The sequence below is a fragment of the Perognathus longimembris genome, chromosome 16 (genome assembly GCF_023159225.1).
Source record: "Perognathus longimembris pacificus isolate PPM17 chromosome 16, ASM2315922v1, whole genome shotgun sequence".
Lineage (NCBI taxonomy): Eukaryota > Metazoa > Chordata > Mammalia > Rodentia > Heteromyidae > Perognathus > Perognathus longimembris.
In genome coordinates, this window is record NC_063176.1 from 5,296,872 (window position 1) to 5,323,144 (window position 26,273).

At 39.6% G+C, this 26,273-nt stretch overlaps 1 protein-coding gene across 2 annotated transcripts in view; it reads left to right on the forward strand.

Annotated features, from left to right (window-relative positions):
- The window catches only part of Cenpc (centromere protein C), a 51,795-nt gene extending 34,283 nt beyond the window's left edge, over positions 1-17,512 (forward strand). For both annotated transcript variants that reach the window (XM_048364471.1, XM_048364472.1), the window contains exons 13-19: positions 5,591-5,650; positions 7,237-7,341; positions 8,229-8,357; positions 9,260-9,355; positions 10,915-11,069; positions 15,642-15,732; positions 17,274-17,512. In XM_048364471.1, the coding sequence (XP_048220428.1) occupies positions 5,591-5,650; positions 7,237-7,341; positions 8,229-8,357; positions 9,260-9,355; positions 10,915-11,069; positions 15,642-15,732; positions 17,274-17,344 (707 nt within the window). In that variant the 3' untranslated portion in view covers positions 17,345-17,512. The remainder of the gene's footprint in view (positions 1-5,590; positions 5,651-7,236; positions 7,342-8,228; positions 8,358-9,259; positions 9,356-10,914; positions 11,070-15,641; positions 15,733-17,273) is intronic.
- The last annotated feature ends 8,761 nt before the right edge of the window (positions 17,513-26,273 follow it).

Below are 26,273 nucleotides of genomic sequence, written 5' to 3' on the forward strand. Positions count from 1 at the left end.
CCTTGTCTCTTCTATTTATATATTTACATGTTAGTCCCTGAATTGTTTGAGAGTAGCTGCATGCATGATGAATTATTATTCTTGAGTATGCTGGAGTTCAGAACTATTTGTATCTCTTCTGATAAGAAATGAACATTACTACCACACTGTTATTGTTTTTTTTTTTTTTCCATTTAAATTTTAACAGCAGCGCATCCAAAGTTCTCTCTGGTTCATAATCCAGTCCTGTGTCATGGATTACATTTAACTGCTGTATCCCTTCAGTCTTCTTGGAAATGTTCTGCAGCCCTTTTCTAACCTAACCTTGACGTTTTTGAAGAATATAGGCATTCATTCTTTAGAGTGGTCTTGAACCTGGGTATCTCTTAGGTTTCTTCATGATCAAAGAAATGCTCAAAGGTACTCGACAGCAATATTACAGAATGGCTCTTTGTGTGTCACAGTGGGAGAAGTGGTACAGTCACTCATTTACTTCAGGTGGTTTTAATCTCGTCTCAAGTTTTTATCTGCCAAGCTTTTCTACTATAATGATACCTGTTTATCTTTTCTGTAATTTTTATATTTTTACTTTTTTTGTAATTTATTAATTAAAAATTTCTTGACAAGGTGTTGTGCAAAAGGGGTACAGTTACATCGTAGGGCAGTGTGTACATTTCTTTTGATATCTTACACTGTGTTTTTCTTTCCCTTCCCTAGGTCAGGTAGACATATATACAATACACAGTGTACCAAAATCATATACAGTAACCACATGGCCTACGCCAAAGAAAATTCGCCTAGGGCTTTAAATGTAATGTTGACAGTAGACAATATGTCAACATTAGTCTTATATGCACGTACATACATAGCTTTTGAGCTATTGTGATCCACTGAGAGGTCAATTTTTGACCTTTATATGTTGAGTAGTTGTTTGGTTTTAGTTACATAATGTTGGGTCGCTGACCCAATCCTGGGGGAAATACCATTTGACAAGAAGTTTTTGGTCTCACAGACCTGGTCTCTACTGTCTCCCCCTCCCCCCATCTTAACAGTCATATATCAGGGAGATCATGCCCCTTTGTTTTCTGTGTTCTAGGCTTGTCTTGCTCAACATTATTTGTTCAAGTTCTGACCATTTCCCTGCAAATACCAATATTTCACCATTCCTAATCTCTATTTAGTATTCCATTGTGTATAGGTACCATATTTTTTGGATCCATTCATCTGTGGAGGGGCATCTGGGTTGTTTCCATATTTTGGCTATTGTGAATTGTGCAGCAATAAACATGGAAGTGCAGATGTCTTTTTGATATCTTGGGACCTGTTGCTTAGGATAAATGCCTAGGAGTGGTATGGCTGGGGCATAGGTTAGGTCTATGTTGAGCTTTTTGAGAAATCTCCATACTGTTCTCCAAAGTGGTTGTACTAATTTGCACTCCCACCAACAATGGAGAAGGGTTCCTCTTTCCCTGCATCCCCTCCAGCATTTGTTGTTGCTTGAGTTCAGAGTATAGGCCATTCTAACTGGAGTGAGGTAGGTATCTCAGGGTTGTTTTTATTTGCATTTCCTTAACTTCCAGGGATGTTGAACATTTCCTCATATGTTTCTTTGCCATTTTTATCTCTTCTCTTGTGAAGTCTCTCTTTAGCTCCTTTGCCCATTTCCTAATTGGTTTACTGGGCTTGGAGGGGCTTAGTTTTTTGAGTTCTCTGTAGATGACAGATATTAGGCCTTTGTCTGTTGCTGTGCTGGTAAAGATCCTTTCCCATATGGTTGGCTGTCTTTCTAGTTTGGTGGCTATGTCCTTAGCTGTGCAGAAACTTTTTGTTTTGTAGTAGTCCCATTTGTCGAGTCTCTCCCCTATCTGTTGTGCCCGTGGGACTCTATTCAGGAAGTTCCTTCCTGTGCCTATAAGTTCTAGCATCTTTCCTACTCTGTCCTTCAGTAGTTTCAAGGATTCAGGTCTGATATTGAGGTCCTTGATCCATTTTGAGTTGATCTTGGTGCATGGTGATAGGCTTGGGTCTACTTTGAGTTTTCTGCATATGGCTGCCCAGTTCTCCCAGCACAAGTAGTTGAAGAGGCTCTGTTTATTCCATTGTATGTCTTTAGCTCCTTTGTCGAATATCAGCTGATTGTAAGAGTGTGGTTTTATTTCTGGGTCTTCTATTCCATTGGTCTTCAGGTCTGTTTTTATACCAATACCAGGCTGTTTTTGTTATGTTATGATAGGCCCCCCCACCTGTGCGGAGTGCGCCCATCAGAGCGGGTGTTGCTGCTGTGGGGGCAGCTTCCCCACTTGTGCGTTCCCGGGGGGTGGTTGTGCAGGGGATCCTCCTGCTGGAAGACTAGCACGCTGGCCCATGCTGGCCCTCCAGGGGGGCGCGTGCGTGTGCACTCTAGTGCTTCCTTTGGGGACGTGCTGCCCCGAGCTGTTGGAGGGTGCTTGTGCCCTCTCGCGAGTTTGCTGTGGGGGCGGTATGCGTGAGCCCCAGCAGGTTCAAGTGTCCGGGCGCGGGTTGGTGCCCACAGACTCTGCGCCTCAGCTGTAATGGGGGCGTGTGTTCAGGCCCACATGTCCCTGCTGGGCTGGTATTGTACCCCAGCAAGCCTGTGGCTGTTGTTCAAAAAGTCCACGAGGACCAGGCGCCTCAGGTGGGGCTTTAATGCGTGCTGGTCCCCAGGTCCCTGCTGGGGAGGGGGTGGGGCCGGTGTGGCCAGCTTCAGGCTCCTCTGCTGCCTTGGCGCTGCTCTGCCTCTGCCAGCTCCTGTGTCTTCCCAGAGGCTGTAGGGACCTATTGGCGCCTGATTTGGGGGTTCTTTGTTCCCTCAGGGTGGGTAGGGGGAGGCAGGGAGATCTAGCTTCTTTGTAGGGTTTGGGTCTCTGATAGCTGGTCTCCCGTTGGGGGAGGGGGTAATGGGGAATTTACTGGTCCTGGATTGTGTGTGTGTCCCTCGCTGCTGTGGGCTTTTCGGGGGTGGGGTGCTGGGGTGTGGTGATCCGTCGTTTGGTGGTGGCGTCCCGGTTCCACTGCTGCTTACGTCTGATCCCGGCTGTTTGGTCCCACACCTCCAGTTCCTCGCCGCCGTCTGTCTCGGTCTGCGCTCCGTCTGGGGTCTCTTTTCTGTAATTTTTAAGCATTTCTATTTTCTTTGTGAAATCCTGTTTTGATGTTGTTTCTATATCCTGTCCTGTTTCACCTTTACATTTATCAATCATGGGATCCATGTTTTGTTCACTTTTACTTCATGAATTACTTGCTTGTGTACTGTAACAAATATTTTTTGTCCCCATTTATAACAGTACGGGCTACTGGTTTCTTACTTTACTCCATGGGGTCTTAATGTTAAACTTATTGTTTAATGTTAACTGTTTATCATTTATTCTAACACTCATATTGGGACAGATATGGGCAGGTGGTATTTTTTTCATCTGGTCTCTGTGTGCTTTTGTCATATTTCTGTTTCTTTTCTTTTCTTTTCTTTTCTTTTCTTTTCTTTTCTTTTCTTTTCTTTTTTGCCAGTCCTAGGCCGTGAACTCAGGGCCTGAGCACTATTCCTGGCTTGTTTTTTGCTCAAGGCTAGCACTCTGCCACTTGAGCCACAGCGCCACTTCTGGACATTTTCTGCATATGTGGTGCTGAGGAATCGAACCCAGGGCTTCATGTATACGAGGCAAGCACTCTTGCCACTAGGCCATATTCCCAGCCCCTGTCATATTCCTGTCATTCTTGAATGCTATTTACTTTTTTCGGGGGGAGGGTGGAGGGAAAATCACATAAGTTGTAGGCTTTTCTCCCTGACCAGCTTTGGAAATTAGTTATTTCTCTGAAGGAACCTATTTCTTTTTAAATAGCCATTTTGAATCCCAGATCTAGGTATGTTGCTACTTGCTTCTGTGATTTCTCAGTGGACAGAAATGCATGCGTGTGTGCATGCACACACACAACCTGGGCATCCATGTCAGTACAGCACGGACTTCTGCTTTTTAAAAAAATAAACTTTTTCTCAAATACTGAGAAACGTGGTTTCCATGATTCTAATACAGATCCCAAATCCCCAGTACATTTACTGATTTGTTCAGTTCCTTCTGTGTCACCACCAGCTGCTTCCAAGGAACACTGCTCTTGAAAAATTCCTTTCTTGGTCTCATTTGAGAATAGCATAAAAGCTTTGACTTTTCAGGAAAATATGAGTATTACATACAACATACAATCTGAGTATTCATACATACATCGTGTACATTTTATATTGTGACATAACAAGCCTAAATTTAGTGGCTTTAGAAAGCTGTTGATTGTGTGATTCTGTCAAGTTGATTTTACTAGACAGTTTTTGGTGTTTTCATGATTCTGTAGATAGCTTTTGAGTGCAGTCATATGGAAGTTCAACTGGGCTGGACATCAAAATTGACTTTAATGTTGTGTTTGGTACTCCTTTCGAATGGCTGTAAGGTTGAAGGTAGGTTAAGAATCCCTTGTACATGGCTTTCCTCACACCATGGCAATCTCAGATGGTTAGTCTTGGAATCATTACTCTCTTCCAAAGTGAGATCCCTAGTAGAAAGAACTGCCTTCAAAGTCCTAGAAAGTCATTTTTTTTTTCCCATTGCTATTCACTAAGGGCAGTAGATAACCCTCCCCTCCCGTCCCCTCCCCTCCCCTCCTCCCCTTTGCTTCCCTCCCCTCCCTTCCTTTCCTCCTCTCCTGTCCTCTCCCTTCTCCTCTCCTGTCCTCTCCCTTCTCCTCTCCTGTCCTCTCTCCTCCTCTCCCCTCCCCTCCCTTCCTCCCCTCCTCTCCTGTCCTCTCCCTTCCTCTCCTCTCCTGTCCCCTCCCCTCCTCTCCCTTCCTCTCCTCTCCTCTCCTCTCCCCTCCCCTCCCCTCCCCTCCCCTCCCCTCCCCCTTCTCCTCCTCCACTCTCCTCTCCTCCTCTCCTCCCCCCTCCTGTCTTCTCCCCTCCTCTCCCCTCCTCAGTTCCAGTTCTGAGGCTTGAAATCAGTGCCTGGGTGTGATCTCTGAGTAGTTTTTTCTCTAGTGCTGTAATACAGCTCCACTTTTGGCTTCTTGCTGGGAAATAGGAGATGAGTTTCAAGGGCTTTTCTGCCTGGGCTGGCTTTGAGCCTCGATCCTCTTGAATAGCTAGGATTACTGACATGAGCCACCAGCATCTGGTGAAATATTGTTTCATAGATGTAGGGAAGAATTCCTCATGAAAAGGGAATCAATGGCTGTTATTTTTAAATCCTGTTTGCCACACTTAAAGTTGAATGTCTGAACAATTTAGGTGACACCTAAATTTTCAAGTGGATCATAGGTTGGGTTAATACTACAGAATTCATCAGTGATTTATTTCTCCTGTTAGTGAACAGTAGAAAAATGTGTGTTATATTTAACTGTTAATGTTGCTTAAGTATATTCATTGTGTCAAACTAGAGAAATATTGTAGTGTTTTTTTTCATTAGTTTCCCTTCATTTAAATGAATAAGAAAAAATAGATAAAAGGTATTGACCTGTCAGATTTTGCTTAAAAAGCCCACTTTAAGTGAACATGGACTCTAGGTCAAGATGGAATAGGAAGCCATTGCTCATAACATTATTTTGCCTTTTACAGATAGTTCACCAGTAAAAAGATCTAAAGTATCACCCGATAAGAAAATGCATTATAAATTAGGTAAGTCTCTTGTGTATTGTTTCCGTTGAAGAATGGATTGCTCTTAGATCTTAACTCTAACTGAAAACAATGGCAGTGCTGTAGGCTGAGCCCAGGTCGTCGTGCATGTCAGTCCAGTGCTTTACCACTGAGCAACATCCCAGCATTGGTTGTTTTTGTTCGGTAGGCAGGGCAAGTCACAGGTCACCAGCTGCACCCTATAGAGAGGGAATTGCATAAGGGGGGGATTCATTGCCCATTACCTTTAGAGTAATATGTCTACCACATAATGCTATTTTAGTTGGATTTTATGGGGGGGGGAAGGTCTCAGTCCTAGGACTTGGGACTCAGGGCCTGAGCACTGTCCCTGGCTTCTGTTTGCTCAAGGCTAGCACTCTACCGCTTGAGCCACAGCGCCACTTCCGCCTTTTTCTGTGTATGTGGTGCTGAGGAATCAAACCCAGGGCTCATGCATGCTAGGCAAGCACTCTACCACTAAGCCACATTCTCAGCTTCCAGTTAGAAATTAAGTGTTTAGAGAAATTTCATAGTACTAACTTGGAATCTATACTTCTTAAAAGTAACTTTCTATCTTGAGGAGGAAAGTTGGCACAGAAAAAGATTATGGTAAAAATAGCCTGAGAAAGTTACCAAATAAGGAAAAATAAGAACTAGTTCTTTGGATGGTGGGGAGAAGGAGGAGGAAGAGAAGGAAGAGAGGGAGGGAAAGGAGGAGAGGGAAATGGAAAGAAAGGAGTCTATGAAAGTGTTAGGTAAACAAAAGGAAAATATTAGAAAGTTTTAGGCAAATTAAAAGTTAAAACTGACTAAGGTTAGGCTGAGTGCTACTACTGGCTCATGCCTGTAATCCTAGCTACTCAGGTGGCTGAGATCCCAGGATCAAGAATCAAAGCCAGGCCTGGCCAAAGAACTCCCTGGGATTCTTATTTCCAGTTAACCACCAAAACCAAAAACCAGAAGTAGAGTTGTGAGTTAACTGGTAAAATGCTGTCCTTAAGCACAAAAGCTCAGGGACAACCCCCCAGGCCCTAAGACCAAGTCCTAGGACCACCATACACAGACACATACATACAACTTGATTAAGGTTAAAATTGAAGTTGGATAGGACTTAATGAAGATAGAAAAATTAAAGTTGTATGTACCAAACAACCTAGCAGCAAACATGTTGAATAAAGAAAGAAAGAAACAGAAAAGGCAAGAAGATGTTCACTAAAACAATATAATTATAATGGACATCTTTCAGAATTAGCAGTCATTAGCAAACAAAGCATAGAAGGATATATAGGAGTTTGATAATATAGCAAAAACCTAGTTCATACATGGAAGTTTGCACTGTTTAGATGGGGATGAGTGCTCTCCGCATTGTTAGCCCTGGGAATTAGCAAGGTTATGTGTCTTGGCCCAGTTAGAAGCCTAATTTAGCATTGGCTCTTTTTTTACTATCAGCAAAAACATATCTTAAAATGTTCTTTTTCTAGTTTTTTTTTAATTTTTAGAAGCATTTAGGATTTAAAAGTAATATGTATCCCTGATTACGGATCCTCTTGACTAAATATTTGCATTTTAATCTAACATCCTTTTCTCAGTATTACCTTCCTGTTCACCAAATGTTCGAAGGACCAAGAGAACGCGTTTGAGACCTTTGGAATACTGGCGAGGGGAGCGAGTAGATTATCATAGGAGATCATCAGGTGAAATTTTAACTTATAATATGGAAAAGTAAATTAAGCCTTGCACCATTGGATTGCTCATACCTGTAATCCTCAAGAGACTAAGATTTGAGAATCTGTTTGAAGGCAGCCCAGCAAACAAATCCCTGAGACTTTTATCTCCAGTTAAACAGTTGAAAGCTGGAAGTGGAGTTGTGGTTCAGGTGATAAAGTACCAGCTTATGAGAGAAAAAGCTGAGAACTGGCACCCAAAGAAGAAAAAAATTAATTAAAAAGTTCTGTAACCGATGTACGAGACACCGTTCTACATATTTACATGCATTACCTCATTTAATCATTATCTTCCAAAACAGGAGAAGAGTAGCATTCAGATCCAGATTTACCTGATTACTGCAGGGATGCTCATTTTTCCAAAAAAGTCCTCTTTGATAGCTGTTTGTGTACTTTGTTGTGTTTATTATTTTCTGACAAGGTCTCTAATTGTATTCCTCATAATTATATCTATCAACCATTCCCATTTCTACAAAATAATAGCAATTAGGCAATTAACTATATTGTTACCATAAAATTCCCTTGATGAATGGGCTTTAGAGGACACACATGGATGTATTGCTGCTAACTCATCATTGGCCTCTGTGGTTTTTGCTTTAACCACCTTCACTGATAACTATTGGTTTCAAGTAAGTCATAAATCATTCAGTCATGTTTTATCAGTGTTTCTTGGCTTTTAGAGTAGTAGAGACACAGTGAAACTGGTTAGCATTGTATTATAAATTGAGCTATTTGCTATAGAATCTGGTAACAGCAACATTCCTAATGTTTTGAAGGAAATGTAACATTCTTAAAGGGTTTTGTTTCAGGGTTTTTACTTCCTCAGGTTTGATATCTTCTTTGTTGTTGAATTTCAGGAGGATTTGTGATTGGTGGAATACTATCCCCAGACATAGTACCATCTAAAAGGAAAGCAAAAGAAAATGTGGGCAGAGTCAACAAAATAGCCAATAGGAAAAGGCTCTGTCTTGACAGCAATGAAAGAAGTATGAATTTATTCTTTTTTTCCCCCCTTTATTGTCAGAGTGAAGTACAGAGGGGTTACAGTTTCATATGTAAGGCAGTTGAGAACATTTCTTGTTCAACTTGTTACCTCCTCCCTCCTTCCTCCCCCTCTCCCCTTTCTCTCTGTCCCTCCCCCCACCCATGAGTTGTACAGTTGGTTTACACCAAATGGCCCTGCAAGTATTGCTTTTGGAATGGTTTGTCTTTTTATCCTCTGTCTCTCAATTTTGATATTCCCTTTCCCTTCCCTGGTTCTAATACAAGTATATACAGTATACAGGGTACTCAGATGCAATACAGTGTGAATTTATTCTTGAAAGTAACTTTTATTTTAAATAACACAATACTTTGGGAAGAAACTGCAGCATTTGAGCTCTTTAAGAATTTCAGATATAATTAACTTTTAAATGTCCAACTTTTTTGTCAAAATTTTAAAGCAAGCTAATTTTATTCTTAGAAAAATATCATTAATAGCGTATTCTAAAACATTGTCTCATGAGTAAATTATACAGTCAAAATGGAACTTTCGTTTTTCATACCTACACTGTGGCTACAATAAACACTTTAATATTTTTTTCTAAAGTTTATTGTGTAATTCCATTTGCTTTTCGGAATATGTAAAATTTCATTTATCTTGTTCCTGAAATAAGCACTTGAGTTAGTATGTTATAATGGGTTTACAGAAGGAAGTTTGGGATATGTGCCTCTATATTAAATCATTGTGGGTTTTTAAATTTGATTTTTTGTGTGTTAGAGTGACTATAAACAAGAAATGATGTATCTGTCAGTTTTCTTGCATAACTGTATTTTGTATTGGGCTTGTTTTATACAACAGATGAATTTTAAGTAAGTAGCTTATCTTTTAATGGCATCTCTTTCACAGAAAATCAAGTTAAGGTAAATTTGGATGTATCCGTAGGGGATCCCTTGCAGCCAACAGAAGTAAAGGACCCAGAAACGAGAGAGATTATTCATATGGGTAAGTTCAAGAATGATATGGGGAAGATTTTTAGTGATAACAAACTGACGTTATGATTCATCTGTCTACTTTCTCTGCTCTTTTAGCACTGAAGGCTTAATTCCCTTAAGCAGCTTATATGAGGAAAACTGTGGAGTGATATGGATATCATTCCACCAGGGACATACGGTATCATGCACTTGTTCTCTAGACTGCAAGTGCTACCATTGTGAAGATTAGTAAAACAAGTGTGTGTGTGTGTGTGTGTGTGTGTGTGTGTCTGAAATGGTATAGTGCTATTTTAGCAAACACAAAGCTTTGAGTTCAAATACCAGAGCAGCCAAAGAGTAAGTGTTAAAAATAGAGTCTGGGTCTTTTTTGACCTGAAAATCATATGAGAACACAAGTTGTTCATGGATAACAGTAGCAAGACATTTACAAGACCCCAAAATATAGTCAGTGTGGGGCCACACATGGATTGTGGGCAGAGCCAGGCAGTGTTTTGAGTCTTTGGATCTACCATAGTACTGGAGGCACAAACCCTTTATGAGGATGACTATCAAGGACTTCTGTGCTGTATCAATATCAGCCTTAATAGTAAGCCTGGCAGAAATCCTAGAAGCCACTTGCTATGGGTAAGAAATATTTATAGTTCCTGGGATGCCCATAGAGTAAGGTCTCTAGTTAGTGGTAGATTACGTTGGGTGGAGGCTTAGGACATAGGGACTTGTCTATTTACCAGTCAGTATTTACATATAGCAAATAGTTAAATATCTCAACAACTGTTAGGACTGTGCTAGTTAGTAAAAAGGATTTATTCTAAGTCAGAAGACAGTAATGATATTTCCTTTTAGAATTTTGGTTTTGAAACAAGTTTAACTTTACATCTTAAGTTATCATTTTGGCAGAAGCTGATGATTAAACAATGTATTAATTATAGGACTGGGATGGTTGGGAACTTTTTGAAAGTGAAATAGTGAGCAAGAGTTAGTACTCTGGTTTCTTGTAGCCTTAAATTGATGAAATCCATTGTTATTAATTATCTATTTTCATGATGATGATACCTTTGTATTTTAGGCTATGTTAAACTTTTAAAAACCATGTTCTTTTTTTTGTCTCAATTATTTTCCATTTTAGCCATAATAGAAATAATAATACTATTCTTATGAGGCTAGAACTAATAACAGTGCTTTCTTTGAGCCAGACATTGTTTTAAATAGTTCCAGCACATTAATAACTCTGATGTTCATAGCAGATGGTTAACATACCTTAAGGATTATTTATTTTTTACAGAAAAGGAAACTGAAGTACAGAGGAAGGAAGGGAGGGAGAGAGGGACAGAAGAAAGAAGGGTAGCACATAAGCACATGTTACATGCATGTAATTAACTTGCCTTTGGGTATGCAGTGTGTGAGATTTGACCTCTGGTATTCCAGCTCCAGAATAAAAGGTCATCAGTGGTGGTAATGTTTATGAAAGGCAAGTTTTATATCTAGAAATAACTTTATTGCAAAAATGTATGTAAATATTAATCAACATCATTGTTATGGCTTTGCATTACTGTTTTTTTTTTCCCCTAGATCTTATAAGGCTACGAGATACATACCAATTTTTTATTGAACATGGCGAGTTAAGAGTATATAAAACATTGGATACACCATTTTTTTCTACTGGGAAATTGGTATTAGGACCCCGTGAAGAAAAGGGAAAGCAGCATGTTGGCCAAGATATACTGGCAAGTTTGTTTCTCTACTAATTTGTTTTATTTTTATAGTGAAAATTATGATTTATTGACTTTGATAAGGCTATTGAAGTTGATAAGCACTATTTTCTTTGCAGTGACATCATGTTACTGTGAATCCTGTTGCTCCATGGGATTTTCTTTTTTTAATTTCTTAAGTCTCGTTGGAGTCAACTAGCCAAAAGTTATTTTAAAAAAGTATTAGATTGTTGAAAGGGATGACACTGATGAAGATATGTTGGTAAACTGCTTTGTTAAATGACAACCCCTTTGTAAAACTACTTAAAGATAGTAATAAAAAAAAAGTTTTATTGGATACAAAAAAAGTACCAGTTCTGAGCACTGCACTGTAACCTTCGCTTAGTAGATTTAAGGCATGTTCTTTACTTAAAGGATTTCACATGATAAGTTTGCAAATCACTGCAATTTTAGAACTGGAAAGGATTATAGAGAATAAGTCAATTATATTTATTTAAAATTATAGCTGAGGGATATTGTTTAATATGCGAGATTTCAGGAATCTGAAATAATGAAGTATTCCATTCAAAACATTTCTTTTAACCAGTGAAATTCAGTTAGCATAAGAAGGAGGAAAAAAATCACTCAAATTCTGAGTTTTTATTAAGAGCTAAGAGAAAATGTACATAGGAGAGGAGAGTACAGCAAGATCTTGATTTAAAATAATTTTTAAAATGTTCATTAATGTCATTCTTAATGATTAAGTAACATCCAATTGTGTATATATGCTACCTTCCCTTTATCCATTCTTTGGTTGATCGACACCTAAGCTGATTCCATACCTTGGATATTGGGAACGGGGTTACTACGAACCAAGTCGTGTGGTTCGCAGTGTCTGTTCCGAGCCCCTAGTCCAGGATGCAAGCCCCCCGGGGTGGGTCTGACTCTAGTGCTCTTAGACCCCACTCTGCAGCCTGCCTCCCTTTGGGGTGGATGGGATTTAGAACTTTTATGCCTTTCTGTGTTTCTCCATGTTTTTCTCCTGTGTGCCACTTCTTTAATGATAACTGATATTCTTCTCTCCAAATGAAGTCTCTCCTTCCTTATCTGACTCTTCTCATGCATGGTGAAGACACTTCTAATCCACCATCTTGCCCTACCCCCCTGATTCTATTTTTATTTTGAGTTAATAAAGAATTGGCTAATTATGTAATAGCTAGCTACATAGTGCTGGCATGTTTCAGGTACTATACTGAGTTTTAAAAGTTTTCAGCATACTATTTTGAAGACTCATTATGTAAGAAGACGTTTGGGATAATATTAAAGCAGATGTGTTAGACTGAAAACTTTTTTGTTCCTAGACTTTTTGTTTTTTCAGTGCTAAGGATGAAGCCCAGAGCCTTATTTATAGTCTGCATGTGTTCTTTTACTTAACAACATTCCCTGCTTTCTAGAATGTAAAAATGTGAACAACAGGGCTGGGAATATGGCCTAGTGGCTAGAGTGCCTGCCCCGTATTCATGAGGCCCTGGGTTCAATTCCCCAGCACCACATATACAGAAAATGGCCAGAAGTGGCGCTGTGGCTCAAGTGGCAGAGTGCTAGCCTTGAGCAAAAAAGAAGCCAGGGACAGTGCTCAGGCCCTGAGTCCAAGCCCCAGGACTGGCCAAAAAACCAAAAAAAAAACAAAAAAAAAATGTGAACAACAAAATACTGAAAACAAAAATTTAGAAAAATTGCATCTCGTGATTTTTGTTGATTTTTATCACTTTTAGTTTCTGCTACATTTAATAAATATCAAAGTTAAGTATTTTTCACAAAGAGAAACCTAGTTGTAGATTTTAAACATGAAACACTTTAGTGCTTTTGAAAAAAACAATTAAAAACAGCACAAACGATTGACTTTTTAAAAACTACAGTGCAAGCTATACGAGAAAGAATAGCATTAACAGGCTAGATTGGCTGCAGTCAAACTGAAGAAGAAATAAATTAAAAAAAATTTTTTTTTGCCAGTCCCAGGCCTTGCACTCAGGGTCTGAGCACTGTCCCTGGCTTCTTTTTGCTCAAGGCTATCACTCTGCCACTTGAGCTACAGCACCGCTTGTGGCCATTTTCTGTATATTGGTGCTGGGGAATCGAACCCAGGGCTTCATGTATACGGGGCAAGCACTCTTGCCACTAGGCCATATTCCCAGTCCGAAATAAATTAATTTTGACAGCTGTTATTGAACTTTCCTAGAAGATAACAGAGATTTTTTAAAACAAGAAATATAGAGTTGGAGTCATGGCTCAGTTGGTGGAGTGCTCTAGCCAAGGAGTGAAAATATCAGGTACTGAATTTGAGTCCAGGTCTCGGACCTAAAAATAAAGAAATACAGAACTTAATATAAAGAATAAGGGTAAACAAAGTTGTTCATTTAGGGGTAAATTTTAAAAATTAGAACAAAGTTTGGAAAGAATTAGAAAATAAATTATCTAGGATTAAAAGATCAGAAAAGTGGGGCTGGGGATATGGCCTAGTGGTAGAGTGCTTGCTTCGTATATATGAAGCCCTGGGTTCGATTCTTCAGCACCACATATATAGAAAACGGCCAGAAGTGGCGCTGTGGCTCAAGTGGCAGAGTGCTAGCCTTGAGCGGGAAGAAGCCAGGGACAGTGCTCAGGCCCTCAGTCCAAGGCCCAGGACTGGCAAAAAAAAAAAAAAGATCAGAAAAGTGACAGGAACTTATAGAAATGAGAATTTCTCAGAGAACTATTTCAGGCCGTAGGCAAAGCTGTGAATATTTTTATCATTCTTAGTTGGAAATAACCAAAGACCAATAAAGATCTGATAATATCTGAGGACACAGCTTGAAGATATTTTTACTGACCAAAAGATGTTAAAACCTTAATTGATTTATTTTTTTTTGCCAGCCTTGGGGCTTGAACTCAGGGCCTGAGCACTGTCCCTGGCTTCTTCCCACTCAAGGCTAGCACTCTACCTCTTTGAGCCACAGCACCACTTCCGTCCGGCTTTTTCTATATATGTGGTGCTGAGGAATCAAACCCAGGGCTTTGTGTACGTGAGGCGAGCTCTCTACCACTAGGCCACATTCCCAGCCCTAAAACTTTATTAACAAGAAATTCATTGGACTTAATAGGTTTCAATTATGTCTAAATTTGTGAGTATGTCACCTCTTTTATCTGTTTTTAAGTGACCTTTATTTAAGATGGAGAAAGTATGAATATGAAGTCCCCCCCCCGCCTTGATTTTGGTGATCCTGAGAGTTGAACTTGAAGCCCCATGCATTCTAGATAGGCACTCTACCATGTGAGCCACATACCAAGCCCTCTTTAAAAAAAAAAAATGTCTGGTACGGGGGCTTGAACTCAGCGCCTCTTCAGTCTTGCTTGGCTTTTTTTTGCTGAAGGCCAGCATCATACCACTTGAGCCATACTTGCAAGTTTCCTGAATATCTCACTTTTTGAAGATCATTGGAAGCCTACTTATTTAACAACTGGTATGGTAAACAAAGGGGAAAGAGTCAATCTGCCTGGCTCATACAAAGCTTGCTACTGGGTAAATAATGGAAGACTAGATTGGAAGTTTGTTCTTTTTGTAAATTTGGTCATGACTGAAGCAGCAGTGTTACAGTTGACCATCACCATTCGAAGCCTCGGAGAAATAATTCTATCTCGACATTGAGCATCGGTGGCTTGTCAGCATCTGAGAAACACAACCATACGTGCCTCCTCATAGAACAATACAGTCCTCGAGAAATAACCATTCCCTTTCTCCTTAAAAAAAGTAATGCAACGCAGAACAAAATGTGAATCTAACCAGTTTGTAAAGAGTAGGCCGTGTCTGTTGAGGTTGGCTTCATACTGCGGTCCTCAGTGATTCAACCTCTCGAGTCCCCGAGAGCCACCTGCACCTGGCTCCTCTTGTCATCGCTACCAGCAACTCCTTTCTGTGTTTTGAATTTACTTTTCTGCCCCCAAAACAAAGTGCTTCATTTTTAAAGGCACAAACCATAAGACTGGACTCATTTGGAGTTTTCAGTTTCATGTCATATCTTTTTTTTTTTTTTTTCCGAAATGCAAAAGCAAGGCTTTATTCAGGCAAGCTGCAGGTCGGGCCTCGTCCTACCCACCGACACAGTGGAGGCTAGGAGGAGGGCCTCGAGCTGAGATTTCACAGAGCTTATAAAGGCAAAAAAACAAGTTACAGCAATCAGGTGTTCAAGCAAGATTAGGATACGGGTACAAATCTGATTGGCTCAGGGCTCAAGGCATTCCTGGGCGGTTAGAGTTAAGCATTCCCAGGCGGTTAGAGTTAAGCAGGGAGTTTCCTGACCAGCTGGACCCTAATAAGCTTGTCCTGCTAGCCAGGATAATTGGTGGCCTGTGTTACTCAAAGTTTAAACAGACAACAAAACAGGGGCTGCCTGAAAATGGGGTTTACTTTAACTCTTCACCATGCATGTCATATCTTAATATATCTGCAGGTTCTGGAGATTTGAGAGTCACCCAGAGTGGGTCATTATTCTGCTTACTGTGTTTCCTTTAAGGAAATATGAAATGTCATTTTTGTGGTTCAATTTAAAATGATTTTTTTTAATTTTATAGGTTTTTTATGTCAGTTTTGGCGATCTTTTGTGTACCTTACATGAAACACCTTATAGAATAACTACTGGGGATTCATTTTATGTTCCTTCAGGTAAGAATAACAAAAGATATTTTATTTCATGTAGTTTAATATCTGTTTGTTGCTTATGTGTCCCATGAGAATTGAAGAAGCCACAAGGGACAAAATGCAGGACTCGCCAGACATCAGTGGCTCGTGCCTGCAGTCCCAGTCACTCACAAGGCGGTGATGCACAGGGCTCCCACTTTGCAGCCAGGCTGGGCAGAAAAGCCCATCCTTAAAACAGCAAGAAGTGGGGCTGTAGGCATGGCGGGAGTGGTAGAGCGCCAGTGAACAGGCAAACTGAGTAAGCATGGGACCTTGCATGACCCCGAGTCCGGTCTCTGGAATGGAGGAGGCAGGGAGAAGTATTACCAAAGTAGTTTGTCACCTATTTTCCTTTCCACTTTACCATTAGATAAGTAAGTGGTGTGTCTTTTGGGAGGGGGGCGGGGGGGCGTGCTAGGTTTTAAACTCAAGGTGTGTTTGCTGTCAGACCTTACCTCTTACCGCCACCGTCAGGCCTTTTATGCTCCAGTTTTGAGGTAAAGAGTCTTGCTTGCTTCTTGCCCAGGCTGGGACTTGGGCTTCAGTGAACGCATTTTAGGCTAGGATACTGATGATGGCTGGGATGTCACGTGCGTGCCCTAGGCCTGGCTCTTGGTTGAGAAGGAGCCTCACAGGCCTTTCTGCTTGAGCTGTCCTTAAACCATCAGCCTCCCCTGAAGCTGGGACGACATGTGTGAACCACCACACACGTGCAACGTGACAAGAATTATTGTTGGGTATGAAATATTAAATAGAAAAAATAATACATTCTAGGGTAGAAGGAAGATTGTTCTGTGTTGTCTCTAAGACATGTATGTAGCCAGCTTTGAGTGGTTTATTTTAAAGAGATCAGTGTACTTCTGAACAACACAGCCATTGGGTATGGGTATTTTGATTCATCCATTTGTTTTGTATTTATGGCCACATCATTCTCTAAGAGCTTGGGAAGAATCTTTGTACTTGTAAAGCTTACATTCTGATGCCAGGAAACTATGTTTATACAGTTCTCATGTACTCACAGTATTGTTTGAATCCACTTAATTTTAGTGTGTAGCTATTTCTGTTACATAGGAATTCCCGATAATGGTAATTACCGTCTCAATTGATCCTGTCCATTTGTGTTTCACCTTTGCTGTTATAGAAACTCATTTATTGTTAAGAGAAGCTCTTGCCTTTTAAAAATGTTGACATTTTTATTTTACTTAACATTGTATCTTTTTTACTTAAGTATGTGTAGGCCTAGTTTAGGGAAACCTCATGATGATTGCTTTCAGGAAGAGATTTTCTTGTTCCTATATCAAATTTATTTCTGCATTTGCTACAGAATAGTGAGAAATTTATACTTTTTCAGTTGTTACCTAAATTAAGAGGTAATGGTTAACACATCTTCCAGTTCATGGAACTGAGTAAAATTCCTTTCAGTTCCATGAACTGTTTTTCTCTTATATTCTGTACTGTTCAGATGACTGAATACTTGGACTCTTATGGAAATGGTAATAATTTTTTTCTTCTTGCTTTACTTTTAGGTAATTATTACAACATCAGAAACCTCCTGAATGAGGAAAGTGTTCTTCTTTTTACTCAAATAAAGAGATGAAAAGATGAAAAAAGTTTAAAAATGCATTGTGTACAAATATATGTACATATACACATTGTATGTATAGACTTATATATATGTATATATCATATAGCTTGTATAATTGGGACACTTCTGTAATAATTGTGGTTGGTTTAAAATAAAAAAATGTATTCAGTTTTGTGTAAATTTGGATCAAACATTTTATATTTCCAGTAAACATTTCATTCTGCCAAATGTACCTTCTAATTTTTTCGTGAATGCACACATTGCTTGTGTCCATATGATGTCCATATTCATGATACTATTTTAATACCAGCGAAGGCATATGAAATCAGCATCCCCATAATGAATATAGAACATGTCTCTGCCAGAAGAGAGCTAATTAATATGTCTGTGCATTTAAAACCATCTGTTCCAAATATGAAACCACTGATAATTAAATAATCCAATGGTAGAGAACTGTCTGTAGTAAATGGATATCTGTATTTGTTTCCTGGGACTTAGTTGACAGAATGCCACGGTGTGACTTAAGTTGTTTTTTCTTAAGTCAGGATGTCATCATGGTTGTGATGTCTTAGCACCTGTAGAAGAGAACTTTTTCTTCCCCTTTTCTCATTCCTGTTGGCTTGCTGGCCATCTTTGGCATTCCTTGGTTTGTAACTATAACCCTTCAATTCCTGCTTCCATTGTCAATTGGTATTCTTATCTCATGTGTCCACCTCCACGTGTCACATTGTTATTCTGTGTACTTCTTTCTCCTTTGCTTCTTTAAGTATAAAAGTGGATGTTTTATGACAAATTAATTTTAAACCTTTTCTCAGGTCTATATTAACAGATTAAAATATACTCATTGGAAACAGCTTTGAGGGGTGGGGCTTGGAAGGAATGAGATGACAGTTTTTTTCAATGATGTTTAATAAAGTAATTTATTCTTTCATTGAGAGTGGGTGATTGCCCATGCGGACTAATTTATTCTAGTGAAGATTTCCCTAGTGATATGATTTCTGTTCATGTAATGTATTGTCTGGTTATATTGTCTGTATTAGTTACTTAATTTACTTATTTACTTACTTATTTACTTAGTCAATATGACATTTCAATTTCCTGTAAGTCATAGTTTCCTTAAAAGTATATGTTAGAAATTATATATTGGTATCAATCCAAATGTTTAAACTACCTAGTCAAATAATTACTGAGTTCTTTCTCAGATGGCTATTTTTATAAGGTCCTAAGACTGTAAAGTTATAATTAGGGTAGCTTTTGAAAAAAAAAAGTATTTTTCTTATCTGTAACAGTGGGTTTTATTATGACATTGCTACTTGAATTTCATACACTTACATTTACACCCTCTCACCCTGATTGGCTGCTTCTTCCCCAAAATAATCCTGCTTCCAGTTCATTTTTTTTCTTCTCTTTAAGCCTAAATGCCACTTATAAGCAAACAACAACAACAAACAGAATTTGTCTGAGTCTGGTTTTAATCATATACTCTTTCTTGGGAAGGAATGTACAGTGGCAGGGTTTTGGTGTCGTTTCTCAACTGTCGTGGATGGTAGCTCCTTTTCAAAACTTCACTTGTTCAGGGAACTAAACCTGATCTAGCACCGTTCAGAAGAAAACGACCTGAAGTCCTTTGTAGATCCTTTTCCTTGTGTCTAATCAAGAAGTTTGCCCTGGTTGGGTCAGCAACAGGGTCTAAGCCTGTGTTCTCTGTTCTAACAGCTTGTATACACAAATAACTGTTCTCTCTCCTCTTATCAGAGTTTGAGCTGACATTTCTGGTATGTTTTTGCCTGTGGCTCCCCTTTGAGACTGGGCATGATTTGAGCTTCCTATACTTCCTAGCCCAGTTGATCTGTCCCTGAATCTGACTGCAAGTCAGTTTCCTGCGTCCACACTGAGTTCTTGGGGATGTTGCTTGCTTAGCCCGGGGAGGCAAGGAGGCCTTTGAAATTCGGAGATACTAAAGTCCTGGGTGTCCTGCTCTGTCTGTCAGAGAGCTTTTCTGTAAGAATTCTTCAGCTCCTCTTACAGCACAGTTGGTAAGTTAGGGAAAGCAGGGTGTTTACTTGCTGTGGGGAATGCAGAACTCACTTTAACCTTGGATTTTGCAGAATGCTAGCTTGTGGACCAGCAGCAGGAGGCTGAGGGCTTCAGCATTTCTGTTTGCCCTGGTCTCTGCTCTTCCCTTGCCAGGCACGTGTTCCAGAAGCCACACACCTGATGCTTCCTTTCAGCTTGTGTGGAGGTAAGAAGTGCGGTTTACTCTCCCGTGTTCTCCTGCACTGAGTCACCGCTACCCTAATCCACAATCGCAAATTTGCTGTGGCATTCACAGTAGTGATTTCATTTTTAATTTTCAGTTGTTGTGCCTTCTGGTTTCAGATTGTTAGTTATTTTACAGTGCTGAGGATCTAACCCAGGCTTTGTGCATGCTAGGCCAACTGCTTGCTCTACTGCTGGACCGTGTCTCCAGCCCTTACCTTAGCCTTTATACTTAGCTCCTTATAGATCCCATTTCTCTCCTGAGATTCCTATTTTGTGTTAGTATTTTAAGATATATTTTCTTTTAATTATTTGAGCATATTTAGGAAGTTGTATTGATTTTTGTTTTTGCTAATTTAATATCTAGGTCCATACAGATCCAGTCTCCACTGACTACTGCTTTTTTCCTTCGGTGTGTTTCACATTCATGTTTCTTTACCATCTAGTAATTCCTAGTTGACGACTAGACATTCTAGTTACTATGTTGTAGCAACTGTACATTTGTTTTACATCTAAGGGTGTGTTTTTAATTTAGCATCCTTTTGGGTTTTTGTTGTGAAGGTAATGTACAGAGAGGGGTTACAGTTGCATATGTAAGGTAGTGAGTACATTTCTTGTCAGACTTGTTACCTCCCTCATTTTTCTCCCACCTTCCCTCCTCCCCAATCCCCACCCTCCCCATTTGTACAGCTAGTTTACAACATATTGTCTTGTAAATACTGCTGTTGCATTGGTTCGCCTTTGTCTCACCACTTCCCTTCCCTACTTCAGACAAACATACATACAGTAACCAGGGTAGCAGAATCAAATACAGGGACAACAGGGGCTAAATCATACGGGAAGACGAACAGAAGAAAAAAATAATTTCACATAGTATGATACCTTGAGTAGACTCAAAGTGTAGATTCTGTCTCCTCTAAGGTGTTCAATTGTTGTTTTTGCTCTGTTTTAAAAACTTAGTTTCCATTTTTATCCTGTCTCCCTGTGAGTAGTCTCCCCATGACTGCATAGCTTCATAAGCCAATGATACGCACAGTGACAATGGATCTGGACAATGATTTATTTCAAATTCTTTTAGTTTTTAAGCCTTCTACCTTCTGATTGGGGTGTGTGTGTGTGTGGTGATAGGAAGGAAGGCTGCATTTAATGTTGCAACCAGTTATGAGTGCCTTGTCTTGCTCGTTTCATTAATTCACTTATGATACTGGTTTTCGTTTTGTTTTGTTTTTGTGCTAGTCCTGGGGCTTGAACTCTGCTTGGGCGGTGTCCCTGCGCTTTTTTCTTCTTGCGTTTTGGTGGTTATTTGGGAGATGAGAGTCTTACAGACTTTCCTGCCCAAACTGCCTTTGAAGCACAGTCCTCAGTTCTCATCCTCCTGGTAGCTAGGAATTACAGGAGTGAGCTCATGGTACCCAGCGGGTACTGGCTTTTGAATGATTGTTAGTCAGGCATTCTACTTCTGGAGCCCACTCCCAGTCACTTTCGCTTTTATTATTTTTCCAAATAGGTCTTCCCTTTTTGCCCAGACTAGCCTGGATTACAGTCCTATGTCACAACATGCCCAACTGTTGATTAAGATAAAATCTGGGGAACTTTTTGCTCAGACTAGCGCCAAGCCACAGTCCTCTTGATCTAAACCTCTCAAGTAGCTTAAGCCCCGATGTCTGTTCATAGCTTTTAATTTTATATTTTTTAAAATGGCACTGGGGTTTGAAGTCCTTGTACTTGCTATACAGGTGCTCTATCACTTACACCCTCAGCCTTTGGCTATTATTTTTAGCCATGCTGTCTTTAGTACATTTAGAGCTAGTTAGGCTTGTTAAAGCCATGTTAGTACGTTTTCTTTCCTGTTACTAGGATCTTGTTACATTTCTGACTGCCTTTTGTTCTGCAATATGTAGGTCTATAACCTTTGGCTAACACATACAGGTTTTCTGTTATTCCTGACTTTTTTCACTTTCTGTTGACAAAGCTGTAGGTTTATATGCCCACTCCACACCTAATTAGCCTTTCACTGCAAAGTTGCTATGCTTTTTTGTTTTAGACACATGAATAGGTACAGTTCGTATTGCCTTATTCCTATAACTCAGCCTCGGAGAACAACTTAAAGGGAGAAATTATTTTTCCATGGTTTCAGACATTCCACCAATCTAAACATCACCTATTAATTACCTTTGCAATCAATTCCGCTTTTGCATTAATTCAAATTTCTACTAAAAAATTTACTTTCTGCATAATTGCAAACAAAACGTGATTGGCAGGTATGCCCTATGTATCATTCACATGTATGAAGTACATAGGTATATGGGCATATATGGGAAAATGCTGTGCACGGCAAGCCTCAACAAAAGATGCTTAGCTACAGAATATGGGCTCACAGGGAAACCTTGCATTTTAAAAATACCTTAAAGATATATTCTTGTGCCAGTCATGGTGGTACCCAATTGTAATCCCACTTCAGAAGGCTGAGCCCGGTGGATCTAGAGTTCAAGGCCAGCCTGCGCTATAGAATGAGAAAGAGAAAAAGTGATGTGCTGTCACACGGAAAATCTCCTTTTCCCCTTTATCCACAGACTCAAGTTGTCTTCTTAGATTGAATGCCAATTCTCCCTAGTCCAGCCCAGCCCAGCCCAAAAAGCATTTGCACAGATAGGAGCTGTCAGCTCTGGATACCCCGGAGAATGTGGCTTTCCTTTAAAAATTCCATTTTCAGTTGACAGTATAACACTTTCATCTTGTTTCCTTTCTGAATTAAAGGGGAAAAAAGGCCTAGATAATCTCAGTTGACATAACCTGTGCTTACTGACAAATTGCCTCTCAGAAAATTAATGATCCCTCCAGCCATAGGTAAGCCACTTGATTCTTCTTACACTTTCACAATGATGTAATGGATGAATAATGGATGCTCCCAAGTTTTGTTTGACAAATCTGTTCACAGAATACAGACTTTAAAACACTTCCATTCCTAATTTTACTATCCATACCAACACTTGATCAAAGTTCAACTAAGCTTACTGTTGGCAGAGGAGATACCTCGTACACATGCAACAGTTAATACCTGCATCAAATCTCTAATTAAATTCTAGCAGTGGCATTGATATCTTCTGGACTGAACCAATGGTAAAAAAATACCCCCCCCCAAAATCAAGATTCAGTATTATTTATCAACTATTATTATTAGTTCTGAAGAAACCTAACTTCAATTCATGGAGCTAGTGCTTCACCATTAGACTCTGTTTCCACCACATTCTATCATTGATGATCTTTGCATATGTGATGGTAAGGTTTTATTATTAAAAACTAACTTTAATATTAGGACTTTATTTACACAGATTCTTTCTGTATTCAGCCTGGGCTAGCCTGAAACTCAAATCTTCAAAGTGGAAGCAGAACAAGTAGTTTAATTTCTGGTCAAATAATGTTCCATTCTGTAGATATCATAGGTTTTACATTGGCTGCGATCTTAAATGAAGAACTGGTTTATGCTACAGCTTGAGAAGATTTGAGAATATGTTAAGTGAATGAAGCCTGTCATAAAAGACCATATGGCTTAATTGATATTAAAGTCTAGAGTAGATAAATGTATGGAGATACACGTGTAGGGCTGGGGAGAAAGGGCAGATTGATGGTGTGGGCTTTCTAAATGTTATAAAATTCATTGTGTTTTATTATGCTGCACATGTGCAACTCTAAAATCATTCTGTAGTTTAAATGGGTGAAATCTATAAGTATGTATTTGAATGTACCTTAGCTCCCTAGGGAAAAGTATTTTTGTGTGACTTGTGAGTTAGACAAGTCACTTTTTCCACAGGGAAGTTTTTACTTGAGTAACTGACGGATAGCTATTGAGAGTGCTTCAGATTTGAGTGTGTGGTCAAGGGCCTGTAGCTCCTTGCAAAAGATTGAGAGTACTTGTTTGAAACATTAATTTTTAGGATTCAAATGAACAATTACAACTTTATTTCAAGACTGAACTAAATTGGAAGAGGGATTTGTGTTGTGTAAACACAGAAGTAAGTTAATGCAAAGAGTAACAAAGTGTTCTCTTCTGCTACTTAGTAGAAAGAAAGGGACATCATATGAGAAAATTAGATTCATTTGTAATATAGAAAGTTACATCTGAGTTGTGACTCCTCATTTCTTTCTTCCACTAAATCTTAAGCTTGTGTCAGGTTCTGTATTCTTGTTATATGTCTCTGCTTATTATGTCTTATCTCTATCTCTAGAATTTAGGCTTATGTTTGGTTAGTTAAGCATTTGTGGTCAGTTATGTTTGGTTAAATATTTGTGAATTGAATGAAGAATGTACTGGTTGAGAAATTTCAATTCTATTTTCTATTTGATTTTCATTATATAGATGTAATGCATTTAGATATCCAACGAAGCCAGGCAGGTAATGGTCAGACCTCTCTCTCCTCAAAGCCATCCTCTCCCTATGATCCTGTGAATAATGGTGGAAGCCGTTATAATGACCTTCCTCTATGCTCTGCATCAGTGCTTCTCTCTGATTTTATGTGTCTCTTCCACTTGCTTGCTCCATTTCAGCTACACTGGCCTCCTTGTTGGTCCTGGAATACACGAGGTGAGGTTCGCTTCCAATAGCCTCAGATATTTATACCTGAATACTTCTTGGTAGCATACCACGTCCCTGGATGACTTGGGCCTAGCTACCTCTCCTGCCCTCCTTCTTACAGTTATAAGAATGCCTAAGATCTCCCAAGATAAAATACCCATTTGTCAGGAACAGTTGAGGCTATGTCCTTTCTTCTGTTAGAATAGGATGTCCTGCATCACTCCAACTCCGTGATCCAAGTGGCTCCCAAAGCATTAAACTTAGGACACACCCTGAGTGGGTGGCTCAAGGGATAGAGCACTTGCCCTGGGTTCTATCCTTGGCAGTACGGATGCAAGGGGGACCAGAACACCCAAGATCATGCTTTCGGGGTGCTTGCAGAACAGCAAAGGAGCTCACGCAGGCACGAGGGCCTCTGCCTCAGTCGGCCTTCCCGAGACCCGGGGCCGTGTCGCACCGTGGACTGTTGGCTTCTGTTCATTCTCGCTGGGGGGGTCTACGGGTGAGAATTCTGCTCGGTGTCGTTTGTGTAAGTGCTCTGCTTCATCAAACTTGTGCAAGGGTTAGCCTTTGCAGTTCTCCTAATTTTTGTTCAAAGATTACCTCTTACTGCAAGCTTTCTTTGAGTATTCTTTCTAAAATGACCACCTCTCTGATTCTTGCCACCTTGTTCTGATTCTTTTTTGTTTATCATTATTTAGAGAATACTTTATTAGTTTCTGTAATCAAACCCACGTAGATAAGACCTTACATATTTAATACAGTGCATTTACCCCTGTACAAATGGAAAAAAATTAAGTTTAACGTTTCTAGACCAATATGGCTATTAATTTCTGTACAATGCCAACTCAACACGGTAAACTGGGATACTTTTTCCAAAGTTGACAGCACAGCTAAAGTTTCCAAAAATTCAAATTATATATACGTATATATATATTTATATTTATATAAAAAGATCAGTAATAGCAGTATGTTATGCATCAATAGCAGCAACAGCTTTTCCAGGTTCTGCAGTCATCTGAACAAAATTAGACATCCAGCACACTCCATTAATAAAAAGAAAAAAACGATAAAAAATCAAAACCCCAGAAAAATGCAAAGTTCTGTTACTGTTGTGGTACCTGGCACCATTTTTTTTTATTAGCTTCTCCATCATCATCTGGAAAGAACATCTTGAATAACATCATTAAAAACAACAGCTCTGATAAAGCACAGTCACTACTACGTATCATAAAGCAGGTATACAAGGTATTTTATATTCACAGAGGGATGATACAGTACTGCCCTACGTCTATAATACTAGAGGATACAATTAAAAAGGCATTATTGAGACTTGATTCTACTTTTCCAGCAGAGGGCCCAAAGGATGGTATGGCACAGCTCTGTGAAGAAACGCACTTTCTTAGGATTTCCTTCCATCAGTGGCACAAAATCCTAAGTACTCACTCTCTTAGTGAACATCAGCTATATTCTGATTCTTTTTATTCCTACAGCACTATGAAGTTTCTAAAATCTGCCACAACGATTTGTTTTTCTTGTTTTGTCTATTCTCTCTTCCTTAGATACTCCTTTAGACAAGTATGTTGTAAAATTTCTTTTTAACAGCAAAAACAGGGGTTGACATAAAAGAGGCTTGTCACTGTCCATTTGTTGAATGTATGAGTACTTATCTTGTATTCCAAATTCACTCCCCCCCAAAGCCTGTGTTGGAAACATAATTCCCAGTATAATAGTCTTGTGGTGGTGGTGGGGGGGGGCACGGATTGCAGTGTTAGGTCAGTGTCATGAATGGAGAAATATTGCTATAAGAGAGAAGCTGTGAGTTTCGACGTCTTGCTGCCCAGGTGACGGCTTCAGCTGTGCCATTCAACAAGAAGGCCCCACGAAGATGCCCATCCTTGCTCTTAGACTTGGTAGCCTCTAGAACCACAAGCCAAACAAATGTCTTTGTATTGTAAAGATTTATTCCATGGTAACACACTCCTGTAACTCTGGTCTTTGGGTGTGAAGTTCCTCTTTTCTGGCACCCCGTGCCCAGCTCCACCCTCTGTCTCCTGGTGTAAACTCCGCCCCTTTTAGGCGTTAATCTCTGTTGGTATTTATGCAGTC